Source organism: Phacochoerus africanus, chromosome 12 (assembly GCF_016906955.1).
Source record: "Phacochoerus africanus isolate WHEZ1 chromosome 12, ROS_Pafr_v1, whole genome shotgun sequence".
Lineage (NCBI taxonomy): Eukaryota > Metazoa > Chordata > Mammalia > Artiodactyla > Suidae > Phacochoerus > Phacochoerus africanus.
This window is the reverse complement of record NC_062555.1, coordinates 34921254-34938642: the sequence shown is the minus strand read 5'-3', so window position 1 is coordinate 34938642 and position 17389 is coordinate 34921254. Positions and strand designations below refer to the sequence as shown.

At 37.9% G+C, this 17389-nt stretch overlaps 1 protein-coding gene across 1 annotated transcript in view; it reads right to left on the bottom strand.

Annotated features, from left to right (window-relative positions):
• The window catches only part of AGTPBP1 (ATP/GTP binding carboxypeptidase 1), a 140402-nt gene that overhangs the window by 39590 nt on the left and 83423 nt on the right, over nt 1–17389 (bottom strand). The window contains 3 exon segments of the mRNA XM_047754885.1: nt 13757–13905; nt 13990–14076; nt 15502–15585. Of these exon segments, the coding sequence (XP_047610841.1) occupies nt 13757–13905; nt 13990–14076; nt 15502–15585 (320 nt within the window).

The window sequence follows — 17389 nt, the reverse complement described above, 5'->3', positions numbered from 1 at the left end:
TCAGTGGGTTAAGGATCTGGCATTGCTGTGAGCTGCGGTGTAGGTCGCAGATGCGGCTTAGATCCTCCGTTGCTGTGGCTCTGGTGTAGGCGGGCAGCTATAGCCCTGATTCAACCGCTAGTCTGGGAACCTCTATATGTCGTGGGTGCAGCCCTAAAAAGACCAGAAAAAAAAAATATATATATATATATATAATCATTTTCTTGGCTACAGAACTGTTATGTTAAACTTATCTCAAGTATTTTTCTTAGTCTTTAATAGTCTCTTGGGTTTTCTAGGCATGTAACTCATATCATTTCTAACTTAAAATATTTTTATCTCCTCTTTCTCTGTTAGTATTTATACCCATTACTTTATTTTCTACTTTTCTTGTATTTAAAGCAATGAAGCAACCTCAAAAACGATTCTGAATATTGTGGCAAAAATAAGCCTCTGTCTTGTTTATAATTTTAATCAAATATTCTGCCATTCTGTAATATGTGGGGTTTTTTTACAAATCAATTTTATCATACTTAAACAATAAAAAGAGCAAACACTGAAGAATTTCTATGTGCCAGACACTGCTCTAAGTATTTTTACATATGTCAAGTCAATAAATTCTCACAACCACCCTCTGTGATAGGTGCAGTGGTTATTCCCATAACTAAACTAGTTTCTCCCATAATTTGTATTACACTTATTTTAATTATTTTATCAAATGTCTTTTCAGCACCCAGTAAAGAATCACAATAACCTGCTGATGCAATAAATTATGTTTTCAGGTTTCCTATTGTGAACTATCCTTGTATTCCAAGAAAATGCTATTCTTTTACATGTATATGATTGAATTAGCTAAATTTCATTTTGAATTTCTACATCTAAAACTTGGTCTTTTTAGGGAAAGAAAAAAAAACCTTTACTGAGTGTTGGTATAAGATTACAATAGCTTCGGAAAAATGTATTAAAACTATTCATCATTAATTGAGAAAAAAGCACCACCTATTTTTTAAGTAAATATAATTCAGCTACAATACCTCCTTTATACGGTGACCAACAAACTTTTTATTTCTTTTTCAAGAGTTACAGTTTATTCAGAATCTCTACTTTTTTCAATCAATTTCAGTATTTCAGTTTTGTTCTATTTCTACCTAGAACATTTTCAGCATTTACAAATGATCTTAACTTCTTTTTGGTTTATTTTTTGCTTTTCTAATATCTTAAGTTGAGAACTTACCTTTTGAGCACTTAAATTTTTTTTTTTTTTTTTTTGCTATTTCTTTGGGTCGCTCCCGCGGCATATGGAGCTTCCCAGGCTAGGGGTCGAATTGGAGCTGTAGCCACTGGCCTACGCCAGAGCCACAGCAACGAGGGATCTGAGCCGCGTCTGCAACCTACACCACAGCTCACGGCAACACCAGATCCTTAACCCACTGAGCAAGGGCAGGGACCGAACCCACAACCTCATGGTTCCTAGTCGGATTCGTTAACCACTGCACCACAATGGGAACTCCGAGCACTTAAAATTGAATACCTAAACTGAATACCTTTTTATTTAACTTCTTTATTTTTAATCTTTCTTTTCTTTTCTTTTTTTTTTAAAAGGGCTGCACCCATGACATATGGAGGTTCCCAGGCTAGGGGTCGAATCGGAGCTGCAGCTGCCGGCCTATGCCAGAGCCACAGCAATGCAGGATCCGAGTCGTGTCTGCGACCTACACCACAGCTCACAGCAATGCTGAATCCTCAACCCACTGAGCAAGACCAGGGATCGAACCTGCGTCCTCATGGATGCTAGACAGATTTGTTTCTGCTGAGCCACAATGGGAACTCCTCTTTTTTATTTTATTTTATTATTTATTTTTTATTTTTTATTTTTTGTCTTTTTGTCTTTTGTTGTTGTTGCTATTTCTTGGGCTGCTCCCTCGGCATATGGAGGTTCCCAGGGTAAGGGTTGAATCGGAGCTGTAGCCACCGGCCTACGCCAGAACCACAGTAACACGGGATCCGAGCCGAGTCTGCAACCTACACCACAGCTCACGGCAACGCCAGATCGTTAACCCACTGAGCAAGGGCAGGGACCGAACCTGCAACCTCATGGTTCCTAGTCGGATTCGTTAACCACTGCGCCACGACGGGAACTCCCTCTTTTTTATTTTAAATAATGCAGTTATTAAAGCATTCAGTGTTCCTCCAAATACTGATTTACCTATGTCCCATAAGTCTATATAAAGTATTCACCATTGCAGTACTTTCTAGATTAGAGCCATCCAACCGAGCTTTCTGCCAGAATGGAAATGTTCCATAACCACTCTGTTCCTGGGCTATTAAGCACAGGAAATGAGCTTAGCACCACTAAAGAACTGAATTTTAAATTCTCACAATAACCGTTTTCTAATCAGGTTGTATGTCTTGAAGCTTGTGCTCTAGCTATGTGGGTACCATGTGGGTATAGGTGTTGTGTTATATAAAGGTTAGTGCTCTATACAGCAAAGGAAACCATCCATAAAATGAAACAGCAACCTAACAAATGGGAGAAAATATTTGTAAATCATATATATGATAAGAGGTTAATACCCCAAATATATAAAGAATTCATACAACGCAACAGCAAAAAAAAAAAAAAACAATCTCATTGAAAGGTGGACAGAGTACATGAATGGACATTTTCCAAAGAAGACACAGAGATGGCCAACAGGTACATGAAAAGGTGCTCAGCCTCACTAGTCATTAGGAAAACAAATCAAAACCATAAGACATCCCCTCACACCTGCCACGATGGCTACTATCAAAAGACAAGAAAGAAATAATAAGTGTTGGTGAGGATATGGAGAAAATAAAACCTTTGTGCACTATTGGTGGGAATGTCAATTGGTGCAACTACTGTGGAAAACAGTATGGAGGTTCCTCAAACAATCAAAAATAGAACTACCAGGAGTTCCCGTCGTGGCGCAGTGGTTAACGAATCTGACTAGGAACCATGAGGTTGCAGGTTCGGTCCCTGCCCTTGCTCAGTGGGTTAATGATCCGGCGTTGCCGTGAGCTGTGGTGTAGGTTGCAGACTCGGCTCGGATCCTGCGTTGCTGTGGCTCTGGCGTAGGCCAGTGGCTACAGCTCCGATTCAACCCCTAGCCTGGGAACCTCCATATGCCGCGGGAGCGGCCCAAGAAATAGCAACAACAACAACAACAACAACAACAAAAGACAAAAAGACAAAAACAAAAACAAACAAAAAAAAATAGAACTACTATATGACCCAGCAGTTCCACTCCTGAGCATTTATCCTAAAAAATAACTCAAAAAGACATAAACATTCCCCATGTTCACTGCAGCATTAGCTAACAATAACCATGGAAACAACTTAAGTGTCCATCAAATAATCAATAAAAATGTGGTATGTATATAATGTATGCATGAGTGTGTGTGTGTGTGTATGTATAAAATTATTTAGACATAAAAAAGAAGGAAATCTTGCTATTTGCAACAACATGGATGAAACATGAGGGCACTATGCTAATTAAGTGAAATGACAGAGAAAGACAAATACTGTACAATCTCGCTTATGAGTGGAATCTGGGGAAAAAAAACCAAAAACCCTAAACTCATAGATACAGAGAACAGAATGGTGGCTGCCAGAGGCAGGAGGTGAAAGGGTTAGTGAAAGTGAGCAATAGGTACAAGCTTCCAGAGTTCCTGTTGTGGCTCTATGGCTTAAGAACCAAACTAGTATCCATGAGGATGTGGGCTTGATCCCTGGCTTCGCCCAGTGGGTTAAGCATCTGGTGTGGCCGCAAGCTGTGGTATAGGTCACAGATGCAGCTCGAATCCGGCATTGCTGTGGCTTTGGCGTAGGTGTGCAGCTCTGATTCGACCCCTAGCCTGGGAACTTCCATATGCTGCAGGTGCGGTCCTGAAAAGAAAATAAAAAGGACAAATGTCTAGTTATAAAATAATGAGATACAATGTACAGCATGGTGACGATAGTTAATAATACTATAGTGTGTATTTGTAAGTTGCTAGGAGAATAGATCTTAAGCATTCTCATCACAAGAAGAAAAAGGTTGTAACTATGTGTGGTGATGAGTGTTTACTTGACTTACTGTGGTGACCATTTCACAATATACAAACATCAAATCAACAGGTTGTATACCTGAAACTAACACAATGTCAATTACATCTCAATGAAAAAAGCTTGCAATTCTTAGAGCATCTTTAAGAATTGCAACTTATAAAAACACAATTATCTAGTCAGTGCTTTTGACCGTAAATTATTCTTTGCCTGACATTAATATTACTTTTCCTTTATTTCATTTGCACTTACCTAGTTTATCTCTACCCAATCATTTGTTTCAACTTTATCCTTTAATTAATACACACACATATTCTCCCCACCCTGTAAAGTGTATAACTTTCAGTATTTGATTTTTGAAGACAGTTCAGTTATTCATAATAATGACATATATTTCACTTCATTTCTTTCATTGTATTTTCCTTCTTCTACGCATTAAACATTTTTTCTCCTTCTTTAACTTTCTTATTTTACTTGTTTGGCTGCATTTTTCCCCATTTCCTTTTCTTTTTCTGTCATTTGGAAGCTTTCTATCAAGCTCTTCAATTCCATTTCCCATCTGAATAGTTACGATTAACTGATACATCTCTAATACTCTTAGTAAAAAAAACTAAGCAATCCCACCAGGACAAGTTAACTTTCACTTCTCCCCTATCATCTCTTTGAGAGTGCTTTTACTTAACACATTTTATAAATTCTAAGTCTTCTATCTTGAGATCTTTTTCACATTTTATAAATTCTAAGTCTTCTATCTTGAGATCTTTTTCCTCATGTCCTTCTCTCAGAGAAGGTTCAGGGTAGCAGATTTTCTCAATTCTACACACGCAAAGACCTGGTTTGTTGGTAGTGATTGAAAAAAAAAAAAAATGACAGATTTTGCAAAAGACACTTGGCTGTCCTGCAGTTTCCAATGCCATAGACGAGAAGGTCAATGAGAAATAACTTTTTCACACAGAGACTGACACAGGGATTAAAGACATGCATTCTGTAGCCAGACCACCTGGGTTTGAATTCCAACTTCACCACAGGCCAGATGCATGATCCTAGACAGATTACTAAACCATTTAGGCACCCTTTTTCTCTTCTATGGGTAACAACCTTGCTGAGGTGTTCACTGCGTGAACTAAGAATACCACGTATGTTAGCATTTAAAGAAGGCCTGGCACACATCAGTGTTCAGTAGGTGTTAGCTGCGGTTATTATTATCATTTAAGAAGTCAGTTCCTACAAAGTGGAAGTATATTAAGCTTTTCTCTTTATAGCTGAAACTCAGGTACTTCACTGGTACATAGACAAGATTCCTATCTCCTTATTTCTTCCTAGGAACCATTTCAATCTGAAACGTTCACCTCTTCCAGGCACACAAAACTCATAACAATGGTTAATCACAGTTAACGCGGAACAAGGTTCAGGCTGGGGTCAAAGGGCACATTAGATTTACCAGAAGTAGTCTAATTTTATAAAAGACAACATATTCTCATATCACTTTTTAAGTGGTGGTTGGAGTTCCCGTTGTGGCACAGTGGAAATGAATCCGATTAGGAATCATGAGGTTGTGGGTTCGATCCCCGGCCTCACTCAGTGGGTTAAGGATCCAGTGTTGCCATGAGCTGTGGTGTAGGTGGCAGACATGGCTCAGATCCTGTGTTGCTGTGGCTCTGGAGTAGGTCAGCAGCATCAGCTCTGATTAGACCCCTAGCCTGGGAACCTCCATATGCCATGGGTACGGCCCTAAAAGGACAAAAGACAAAAAAAAAAAAAAAAGTGGTTATTTCCGGTCACAGTGGAGGAAGCCACATTTGGAAATTCTGACAATAATAAAAATCATTTGAACAAAACAGGTTGCCCCACATGAGAATCAATCGAATGAGGTAACTCGGATTGAATAAACCACAAGTTACAGAACTGGATATAGAAAGGCCATATTTGAGTAATTCCTTAGTCATTTTAGCCAAAGGACCAACCCTTATGTGCATAAAATAAATAGGCTAAGAACGGTCAATCCTGTCATTTGAATACAGACTACATATTAAGTTGTCAATCCTGTCACTTGAATACAGACCACGTATTAAGCCCAAATCCAACGGCACTAGCCTGTAATAATATCCGTGCAAAGGCCAAACTTGTATTAAGTGCATGTTCAACAGCAAGTGCAGATACAGAGAAAGACAGGTGTCTTAGGCCTTACCTAATGATCCAATGTACTGTGAACCACGGACTTATAAAATTTTCAAGGTGAAGCTAACACCCTCATTTAACAGGTGAGGGGGACAAGGAAAGGTTAAAGTGGAGCTTGAATAACCTAAAGGCACCTCTCATCTGTACATGTTATCTGGACTCTGTATCTCTACAGAGGAAAAAAAAAAAATACACGCTTTGACTATGACCGGTGTTACAGCAGAGAGCCACACGAAAAACAGGAAAATGAAATTGTCGTGAGAATAATGGTAGCCACTTGAATCAGAATCACACCACATATCCTTTACCAAGAACAAATAAAGAAATTCAACAAGAGGCACAGATTAAACCACACATGTCCCAGGCCTTCAGCCGTAGTGGAAGATGGAATATAACAAATTTCAAGCTACCTTTAAGTAGAAAAATAGGCAAGGATACATTAGGGAAATGGTAACAATAAAGCAGAGGTTGAAAAATAGCAAACAAACAAACAAACAAACAAAAACTGGAAAGCTTACATGTCCCACAACAGGTCAATGGTTAAACAAAGATGTTTAGCAAAAAAATAAAAAATAAAAAAAATAAAGTAGAGGTTGAAATCCTGAGATCAAAGTAGCTTCCAAGCCAAAAAATACTAAGTGAGACAAAGAAGGAATTTGATAAAGCCCCAATTCACAGTGAAAATGCACCGGACACAGTATCTATGCACCAGATAAGACCAACCTCCCATATAAAGCAGAAATTACAGGAAATAAAGGAGAGGTAAAATAGAAACATCATATTGATAGTGGATTCTAACATTCCATTCTCAGTACAAAACAGACCAATTGAACAAAAATTAAGAATATTTATATAGATCTAAATAATTAATAAGGCATATCTTACATATATATGCTGAACACTGTATCCTGCTAACAGAGAATATACTTCCTTCAAAAAGCACATGGAATAGACACAAAACTTGATCATATATTAGATTAAATGGAAATGTCAGTGAGTCCCATAAAAGAGAAATATTCTAAATAAAACCCTCTGATCACCAAGCAATAAAAGTAGAAATTAAAGTGAAGGAGTTCCCATTATGGCTCAATGGGTTAAGAGCCCAACATAATGTCCATGAGGATTCAATCCCCGGCCTCACTCAGTGGGTTAAGGATCTGGCGTTGCCATGAGCTGTGGCACAGGTTGCAGACGCGGCTCAGATCTGGTGTTGCTGTGGCTGAGGTGTAGCCTGGCAGCAGCAGCTCCGATTTGACCCTTAGCCCAGGAACTTCCATACGCTGCGGCTGTGGACCTAAAAAGAAAAAAATGAAAAATAAAATGAAAAATAAAAACAAAAAAGGGAGGACACCCATGAAGAGGAAGGAAAGGCCAACTTGAGTGTCAGACCTTGAGTGGGGTGAGGAAGGCATCTGCCCAAAAGTGCAGAGGAGAGACTGTTACGTACACTGGAATTGATCAAATAAGTAAATGTATTAAGAATAAGAGAAGCCCAAATTCTCCACGCTGGAGAGGACATTGTAAATACGGAGAGAAAACTAGAACAAACCCTGTGGAAGGGAAGGTATAACATACACACACACAAAATAAATATACATATGTATGTTTATATACACACATACACACACACACACAGGTTACAACGAATGAAATTTCTGTATAAATATTTGTATATACAGACATATATTCCCTAGCTCTTTCCAAGGAGAGGTCCAATAACAATGAACACACTATGCAGACAGATCTTTTTTTTTTTTTTAATACCTTTCTCCACGAAAACAAACTAGGGCTCTTTGAAGAAATGACTGTTTCTAGGCTGGGGCAAAGAAAGGCAAGGTGAGTTCTGAGCATTTTATGCCAAAAAAGCAAGGACGCCCACACAGAATGATGAGGACAGGTCAAAGGAACACACAAACCCCCAAGAAGAGCTCCCAAAGGCCAAATCTTGGACAATTTAAACATCGAAATAAGGATGGCAACAAATTACAACCCGCTGAGTAAAACAGGAAACTGACTCTATACTGATATTCACATGTAAAATACTTACTAATTACACAGAGAAAAAAGGTAACTTTACAATGACAAAGCCTGGCCGACACCAACTCAGTCCAGTGGTTAAATGATTAGCAGCAGTAACAGAACAAACAAAATCCTATGTCAGCAGAACAGGACATCACTTCTGTGATCCTCTGGCCAAAGAGCGTGAGACAACTCAAAATTGAGAGCCATTCTACAAAACAAGTGCCAAAATTTTCAAGTGGCAAGGTCATGAACCAATGTTAAAGACGGCAAACCTCCTCCTGACTCAAATAGCCTAGAGAGTTGAGAACTAAGAACAATATGTGGTTTGAGCTGAATCCTAATGGTACTAAGGCCCCTACTGAGAAAACAGATGAAACTTAAATGGGGGTCTGAGGATTAGGTGGGATTCACGTGTCAAGGATAATTTTCTGATGCTGACAGGTACTGGGCAGTTACGTAGAAAAATGCCATGTTTGCACAAAATACACTGAAAAGTGTTCTAGGGTGATGGGGCAACATTTCTGATGCCGAACATGGGGAAAAAGAGTACAACTTGTCTTTTAAGTTTGAAATTATTTCAAAATAAAATATTCAAAAATTTGATCATTAATTGAACTAGCGTCTACTTGATGTTTATTTTGTGCGTGTTGTTTTATGTTCCTAATGGGATCTGCATAGTTCATCCATCCATTGCCTCATTTATTTAACACATATTTACTGAACAGCTACTAAATGCCTTGCTATAAATACAATGGTCAGCAACAAAGATAAGGTCCCTAATCTTGTGAAATACACAAACAAGTTGAAGGTGGGTGGGAGAGCCACAGGGAGGAAAGAAATTAATCGGTCACATATGGAAACAATATAAAACTGTAAGGAACCTCCTAAAAGGAGAAAATGACAAGGGTCATTTATCCAGGGAGCTAATCCAGTCCCAGGAGTCAGAGACGACATCTTTAGTCAAGAGATAACTCAGTTCAACTCTTTTAAGTATGGGATTAACTAATGTGAGCAAGACAGGAATGCTACAAAATTGATTCCAAAATTCTATTTTGTTGCCTGGTTCCACATATGTTCAATTTATGTAAGACGGTGGTTTAAAAATCTTCCTATAGCTGGGAGACATGGGGGGGAGGAAGGGCAGGAAGAGAGAGATCTTGTAACTAAACCCCCAAGTTACTAAAACACAAGACTGCCATCTAGTGGTAATTTGAGCAAACCTCTTTCAAGTAATGGGGAGGGGAGTGGGAGTGATGGATTAAGAGGTAATAGTACTTATTACATACAGTGACATAAATTCTCAAATTACTTCCAGATGACGCAGGTGTGATCCTAGAAAAAGCAAGCAAACAAACAACAACAAATGACATCTACCTAACAATTCCTTCTGCAGCTGCTACCAACTTCCTAGTTAAACACTTGTAAGTACTGGAAAAGTAAAAAGGCGACTCACAACAGACAAATTCTTGTCAGAACCTGGGAGGAATCTCTACTAAACTTAAGGCGGATGGCGCAGAATAGAGAAAATTCCAGTGCATAACAGGCCTTGCAATCTATTTTTTATATAAACCTATGTTGGATCCCTGCAGCTAAAGAAGTGTTGTACTACATACACACTGAAGGCCCTTAAAGAACAACATACAATGAAAATAAAGAACAACAAAAATAGAAAACAAAAGAAAGCCAAATACATCAATTTTTTAAAAATTTTAAACAGGTTAAGATCACATTAAGAGACAAAGGTCAAAAAATAAAATGCAACCTCTATTTACAAAAACAATTAGCAAAGATGTATCAAACAAATTCAAACCAAGATAATATAAAAATAGAATTCTGAGCAAAAGATACTGAATGCAATAAATATAATTGTTTTATACTGTTAATGGGTAACACGGAAAAGTTATAAACTTCTATGTGCCAAACAATACTGCATTAAAATAGAAATATATATATATATACACACACGTATTTTTAAATGAGGTATTGAGAGAAATATAACAGACATAAAAGACTTGAAAAATGATACAAATGAACTTATTTACAAAACAGAAACAGACTGAGACACAGAAAACAAACTTGTAGTTACCAAAGGGGAAAGGGGGAAGGAGGGATAAATTTGGAATTTGAGATTAACAGATAAACACTACTATATATAAAAGAGACAAACAACAAGGACCTACTGTTTAGCACAGGGAACTATATTCAATATCCTGTAATAACCTATAATGGAAAAGAATCTGAAAAAGAATATATATGTATATGTGTAAAAGAATATATTTATATGTACAAAATTTTAAATATATGTGTATGTATAACAGAATCACTTTGCTGTACACCTAAAATTTTATAAATCAACTATATTTCAGTTAAAAAAAATTCCTTTTAAAAAGACAGGTTTTTTTAAGTCTTGGGCAAATAGAGAAGACAAAAAATAAACAAGGATACAGAAATCTGAATGGATTCATAAATAATAAACACTATCTAATATCATATACAAAAATAAACTCAAAATGGATTAAAGACCTAAAGACCTAAAGACCTGTCACTCCTAGAGGAAAAGAAAACATAGGCCGAACCTCTTTGACATAAATCACAGTAGCATCTTTTTTGCTCCAATAATGACGATAAAGATACAAATAAACCAGTGGGACCTAATCAAATTCAAAAGCTTTTGCACAGCAAAAGAAACCATTTAAAAAATGAAAAGCCAACACACAGATTGGGAGAAAATTTTTGCCAACTAGGCAACAGACAAGGGCCTAATCTCCAAAATGTACAAACAACTTACGCAACTCAACAACAAAAAAACAAACAATCCAATTGAAAAATGGGCAGAAGACCTAAATAGACATTTCTCCAAAGAAGACATTGGATGGCCAACAGGCATATGAAAAAATACTCACTGTCACTAATTATTAGAGAAATGCAAATCAAAACTACAATGAGGCACCACCTCACACCAGTCAAAATGGCCATCATTAGTAAGTCCACGAATAACAAATGCTGGAGAGGATGTGGAGAAAAAGGTACCCTCCTCCCCTGTTGGTGGGAATGTAAATTGGTACAACCCCTATGGAAAAGAGTATAGAGGTACCTCAGGAAACTAAATATAGAGCTGCATGTGATCCGGCAATTCCATCGCTGGACATATACACGGACGAAACTTTCAATGAAAAAGAAACATGCACCCCTATGTTCATAGCAGTACTATCCACAATACCCAGACATGGAAACAACCTAAATGTCCATTGACAGATGAATGGATTAAGAAGATGTGGTACATAAATACAATGGAATATTGTATTTCCAATAAAAAAAGACAAACTAATGCCATCTGCAGCAGCATAGATGGATCTAGAGACTCTCACACTAAGTGAAGTAAGCCAGAAAGAAAAAGACAAATACTGTATGATATCACTTATTTGTGGAGTCTAAAATATGGAACAGATGACCCTACCTAAAGACAACAAACAAACAAACAAAAAACAGAAACAGATCATGACCAAGAAGAGCAGACCTGGGGTCCCCAAGGGGGAAAGGGGAGGAAGTGGGAAGGATGGGTACTTTGGGGGTTTTTTTGGATGTAAACTGTTATATTTGGAATGCATGGGCAATGGGATCCCAACCACCAATAGGCAGGCTGTCCTAAGATCCCCTGAACTGACACTCAACCCAGACATGGGTCATGCCAACCTGAAGGCCCAGAGTGTGGCCCCACATACCAGTGTGCAGGCATTAAACCCAGGACTCCCAGGGCCCTGCATGCAAAGAACCTAAGACCTAACTCCGCCAACCAGTAGATGGCAAGTCAGCACTTTCATTTTTTATTTTTTTATCATTTTAAATTTAAAATTATACTCAAGGTAGAAATTATTTATCGCACAGAAGTGTGGATTTTTTTTAAAGTGGAAAAACATTGCTCCAAAATGTATGCTTTTAACTGTAAAAATTAAAATCACTTAAGTTTAAAGTAGCATTATTTTATAAAAGTGAATAAATAAATATAGTTAGTAAAAATGTCATCTTCGGAGTTCCCGTTGTGGCGCAGTGGTTAACAAATCCGACTAGGAACCATGAGGTTGCAGGTTCGGTCCCTGCCCTTGCTCAGTGGGTTAACGATCCAGTGTTGCCGTGAGCTGTGGTGTAGGTTGCAGACACGGCTCGGATCCCGCGTTGCTGTGGCTCTGGCGTAGGCCGGTGGCTGCAGCTCCGATTCGACCCCTAGCCTGGGAACCTCCATATGCCACGGGAGCAGCCCTAGAAAAGGCAAAAAAGACCAAAAAGAAAAATTTTTAGAAAACTACAATTAACATCATACTGCATGGTGAACTATAAAGGATTATCACAAGGCTTGGTGATGGAAGAATTCTGCATCTTGGTTGTGGGGACATTTACAAGAATCTACAAATGTAATAAAATGGCACAGAATTATGTACCCACATTGTGCCAATGTCAAACCCTGGCTTTGATATTCTAGTGCAGTGATGTAAGATACAACCATTAGAGGAAACTTGGTGAAGAGAACATCGAACCTTTCTGCACCTTCTATAATGCTTTAACTTTTTAGGAATCTAAACAAAATAAAAGTTAAAAAGAGACTGCTTTACGTAATTCTCTTCTGGATGAACTGACTTTATTAAAAACATGATTTTAAGCAGCATACATAATAAATCTTTAGTAGTATTCAATGTGGATGAAATCAAGCTTATTTATTATATTGTAAAGGGCTTGCTTTTACAAGGATAATTTTGTTCACCAACAAAGCAAAACTTGGTTTATTTCAAATCTTGCATATGTATCTGAATCTCAGGAATAAGAAAAACGAAAAGAACACTGAAAGTGTTTGAAAACATTAGTAATTTTAAAAATTTCTATCCTACTGGCAGGAGGGATAAATTAGGAATTTAGGATTCACATATACACAGTACTGGGAGTTCCCTTCGTGGCTCAGTGGTTAATGAACCTGACTAGGATCCATGAGGTTAGTTATAGGTTCGATCCCTGGCCTCACCCATTGGGTTAAGGATCCGGCTTTGCCATGGGCTGCAGTATAGGTCGCAGATGTGGCTCGGATCTGGCATTGCTGTGGCTGTGGCATAGGCTGGCAGCTGTAACTCCAATTCAACCCCTAGCCTGGGAACTTCCATATGCCACAGATGCAGCCCTGAAAAGAAAAAAAAAAAAAAGACCATATACACAGTACTACATATACAATAATCAATAAGGACCTACTGTATAGCATAGAGAACTCTACTCAACATTCTGTATTAACCTACATGGGAAAGGAATCGGAAAAAGAATGGATATATGTATATGTATCACTGAATCACTGTGCTGTACACCTGAGGCTAACACAACATTGTAAGTCAACTATACTTCACTATAAAATAAAAATTAAATAACAAAAAAGGTGTATCCGCACAGGTATAAATAAATAAACAAGAAACTTACTTCTATCCTATAGTCACGATGCCTGCATGCCCTCTACATTGGGAAAGAAAGTGGTCTTACCGTAATTAAATTGACTGTTGGACTTTTCGCAGTTAATGATGTTAAACCTATAAGCAACGCCTGGTCGCATTCCACTGACTTCAAAGTAAAACCACTGATGATAGTGATTGCTATTTATATCTGAGTTCAGAATAAGGTCGTATTCATTTCTGAAAACAGAAAACAGAGAAATCTGGTGAAAAGTAAGAAAATATCTGTGTATGTACAAAATGGGAAAGTTTTTAATCACTTACTTTCTAATTTGAATTACTTTGCGCAGATTCCCAGATTCAAATTTGGAGTTAAATTTTAAAATGTCTCCTTCTTCTGGAATGGCATAGCTAAATCAAATTTTAAAATACGAAAAAATAAAATACAATGCATTTAAACAGGTGAGCAAAAAAATTAACAAATAAAACTACACTAGAGATTAAAAATACACCATTATTACGTCCTCACCCTCCTCATTACTGTTAAACAAAAGAACAAAAGCGACACACGCAAAACATAAACTTTGGCTAATATTCACGGACAGGTAAGAAATTATGAATAAGGTAGATTTGTTTTTCATTTGACATTATTTCAAATTCAGTCATTAGCTCTGACATAGCTTTACCCTTAACTCATTAACAAAAATCTTTCCAAAATGGTTTCTTTCCTCCAAGTAAGACCAGTAAAATGTGAAATTTACCCCCAAAAATTAGAGTGTGAGGGAGAGGGGAAACCTATCTGAGGGCTGATTAAATTTCTTCTTTGAGGAGACAAATGACTACACAGTTGTCACATTCATCATTTGTAACTTTCATTTATTTACTTATATTTAAATCACAAAATGCCATGGTATCATTTAGTGATAATCCTAAATTGGAAATGACACTAAAACATGACCGGTCACAAACAAATGGCTCCAAAGGTCAGGCAAGTAACTTAAAGGACTGAAGCAGATCGCAAGGCAGTAAGAGACAAGAGAGACAAGGGTGGACTATGGAAAATCAGCAAATACATGTTCCTTCTAAAGGGGATGGTAATTTGTTGTCCTGAGGAAATGAGGCTCAAAATTATTTTTTTCCTTTTTTGGCCATCCCTTGGCATATGAAGTTCCCAGGCCAGGAATGATCAGATCCCAGCTGCAGTTGCTACCCAAGCCGCAGCTGCAGCAACACAGGATCCTTAATCCACTCTGCCCAGCTGGGGATGGAATCTGAGTCCCAGCACTTGAAAGACGCCACCAATTCCGTTGCACCATGGCGGGAACTCCTGAAGGCTCAATATTACAGGACAAAATTGCAGCATTCATGTGAAAGTTCCCTGGTATCTCAGTAGATTAAGGACCTGACATTGTCACTGCTGTAGCTCAGGTCACTGCTATGGTGTGGGTTCAATCCCTGGCCCGGGAACCTCTTCATGTCATGGGGCACAGCCAAAAAGGAAAAGAAAAGAAATCTCCACTCTCTTAGGAAAAAAAGAAAAGAAATCCCCACTCTCTTAAGTGGAGGTAATTTCAGTTTTTAAAAATCAAAGCATCAGTTTGTGATATTTACCTTATAAAGCCCATTAGAAGTTCACCTAAGAATAAATAAAAGCTTCTGATCTATTCAGTTTAAGTAAATACACATGACTGACATTACCATTGCATCACTGCTAAAAGATGAAAACATAGTGAGGTGGAAGTTAACTAAGTATTTCTGTCTTTTAAAAGTAATCCTGAAATTTTACGGTAAAAATAAAACCCATAAAAGTGAAACGAACAAAAAAGACAGACTTACTTTGGGTTATCTAAGTCATATACCACGCGATCAATGATATCACTCTGATGTATTAGCCTCTCAATATCTTGGGCAATTTTTGTCCTGAAATCATAAAAGAGAAGTTTGACCAAAATTCACTATTATACGCCAAGGCACGACTTTCTCCAAAATAAGTTTCGGATAAAAAAGTATAAAATGATAAAACTTCTTAAAAGTTATCATTCCGTTAGGGATTTTGTATACAAAAAATGTCCATAAATACCAAGGCAAAAATCAGTATTTTAAAAATCTGACTTCTTGGAGTTCCCGTCGTGATGAAGCAGAAATGAATCTAACTAGGAACCATGAGGTTGCGGGTTCGATCTCTGGCCTTACTCAGTGGGCTAAGGATCCGGCGATGCTGTGAGCTATGGCATAGATCACAGACATGGCTTGGATCTGGCATTGCTGTGGCTGTGGTATAGGCTGGCAGCTGTAGCTCTGATTCAACCCCTAGCCTGGGAACACATGCCATGAGTGTGGCCCTAAATAGACAAAAAGACAAAAAAAATAAAAATAAAAATAAATGGAACAAACTTTTCAAAAGCTATTAATAAGACTATACTTTCAGGGATCATTTTCTACAGATTGTAAAAAGCTATTAATTATAACAATAAACAAACCCAAAATTTGTATCACCCAGAGCTTTAACAATGGAAGATGTATTATACCCCAAAATACAAGTGTTCGAGCATGGTGAATGACTAAATATATCCATTGGTCAAAATAATTTATTAAATATTAAGGTTGACATATATCACAAATGTGCAAAAGATTAATACTTTAAAAGTTTGGAGTATTTTTTTAAGAAAATTAGTATTAAAGGGCTGATACAGTAGCTCAGTTCTACAGCAGTGTTTGGAAATTAAAACAGGGTTTAAAAAAAAAAAAGCATAGGTTGGAGTTCCCGTCGTGGCCCAGTGGAAATGAATCTGAGTAGGAATCATGAGGTTGCAGGTTCGATCCCTGGCCTCGATCAGTGGGTTAAGGATCCGGTGTTGCCGTGAGCTGTGGTATAGGTCACAGAGTGGCTCAGATCTGGCGTTGCTGTGGCTGTGCTGTAGGCAGCTACAGCTCTGATTAGACCCCTAGCCTGGGAACCTCCATATGCCACAGGTACAGCCCTAAAAAGACAAAAAAAAAAAAAAAACACAGGTTAATAGATGCAAACTATTGCTTTTGGAATGGATAAGCAATGAGATTCTGCTGTATAGTACTGGGAACCATATCTAGCCACTTGTGATAGAGCATCATGTGAGAAAAAGAACAGCATTATGGGTCACTTTGTATGTATGACTGGGTCACTTTGCTGTACAGTAGAAAATTAACAGAACATTGTAAACCAGCTATCATGGAAAAAATGAAAATCATTTAAAAAATAAAATAAGTTAAAAAGTTAAAAAGAAAAAAAGCACAGACACCCCCAAAGGGCCAGTAGGTGATACAACTGAGGGGCTGGCTGGGTGGCACGGTGGAAAATTGGGGAACACAGGCTGTGTAAAGTCAACTGAATTCTGCAGAGGAGGAAGCGGAGGTGAAGGCTGTCATACCGGTTTTTCAAGAAACACCAGAAACCTGGATTCTAGGTGGAATGTGTCAAGTGTTAAACGTTGGCAATCAATTAAAAAACAAAAGCAAACCTCTACAAGTGAGGCCAAAATCCAAGTGGAATATGGCCTATAGGCCACTGGTTATTTTAGGGGATATAACTCCCCATTTATATTAGACTTAGATTAAACCTAAAACTCATACTGGAGGGAAATTCTGCCCTGCCCTCAGCCGTCATTAAGAAAGAGGAAAGAAAGCCAGTCCTTCACTCCTCCATGCATTTGTGTTGAGCAGCGCAACTTTCACAAAAGGATGTCAA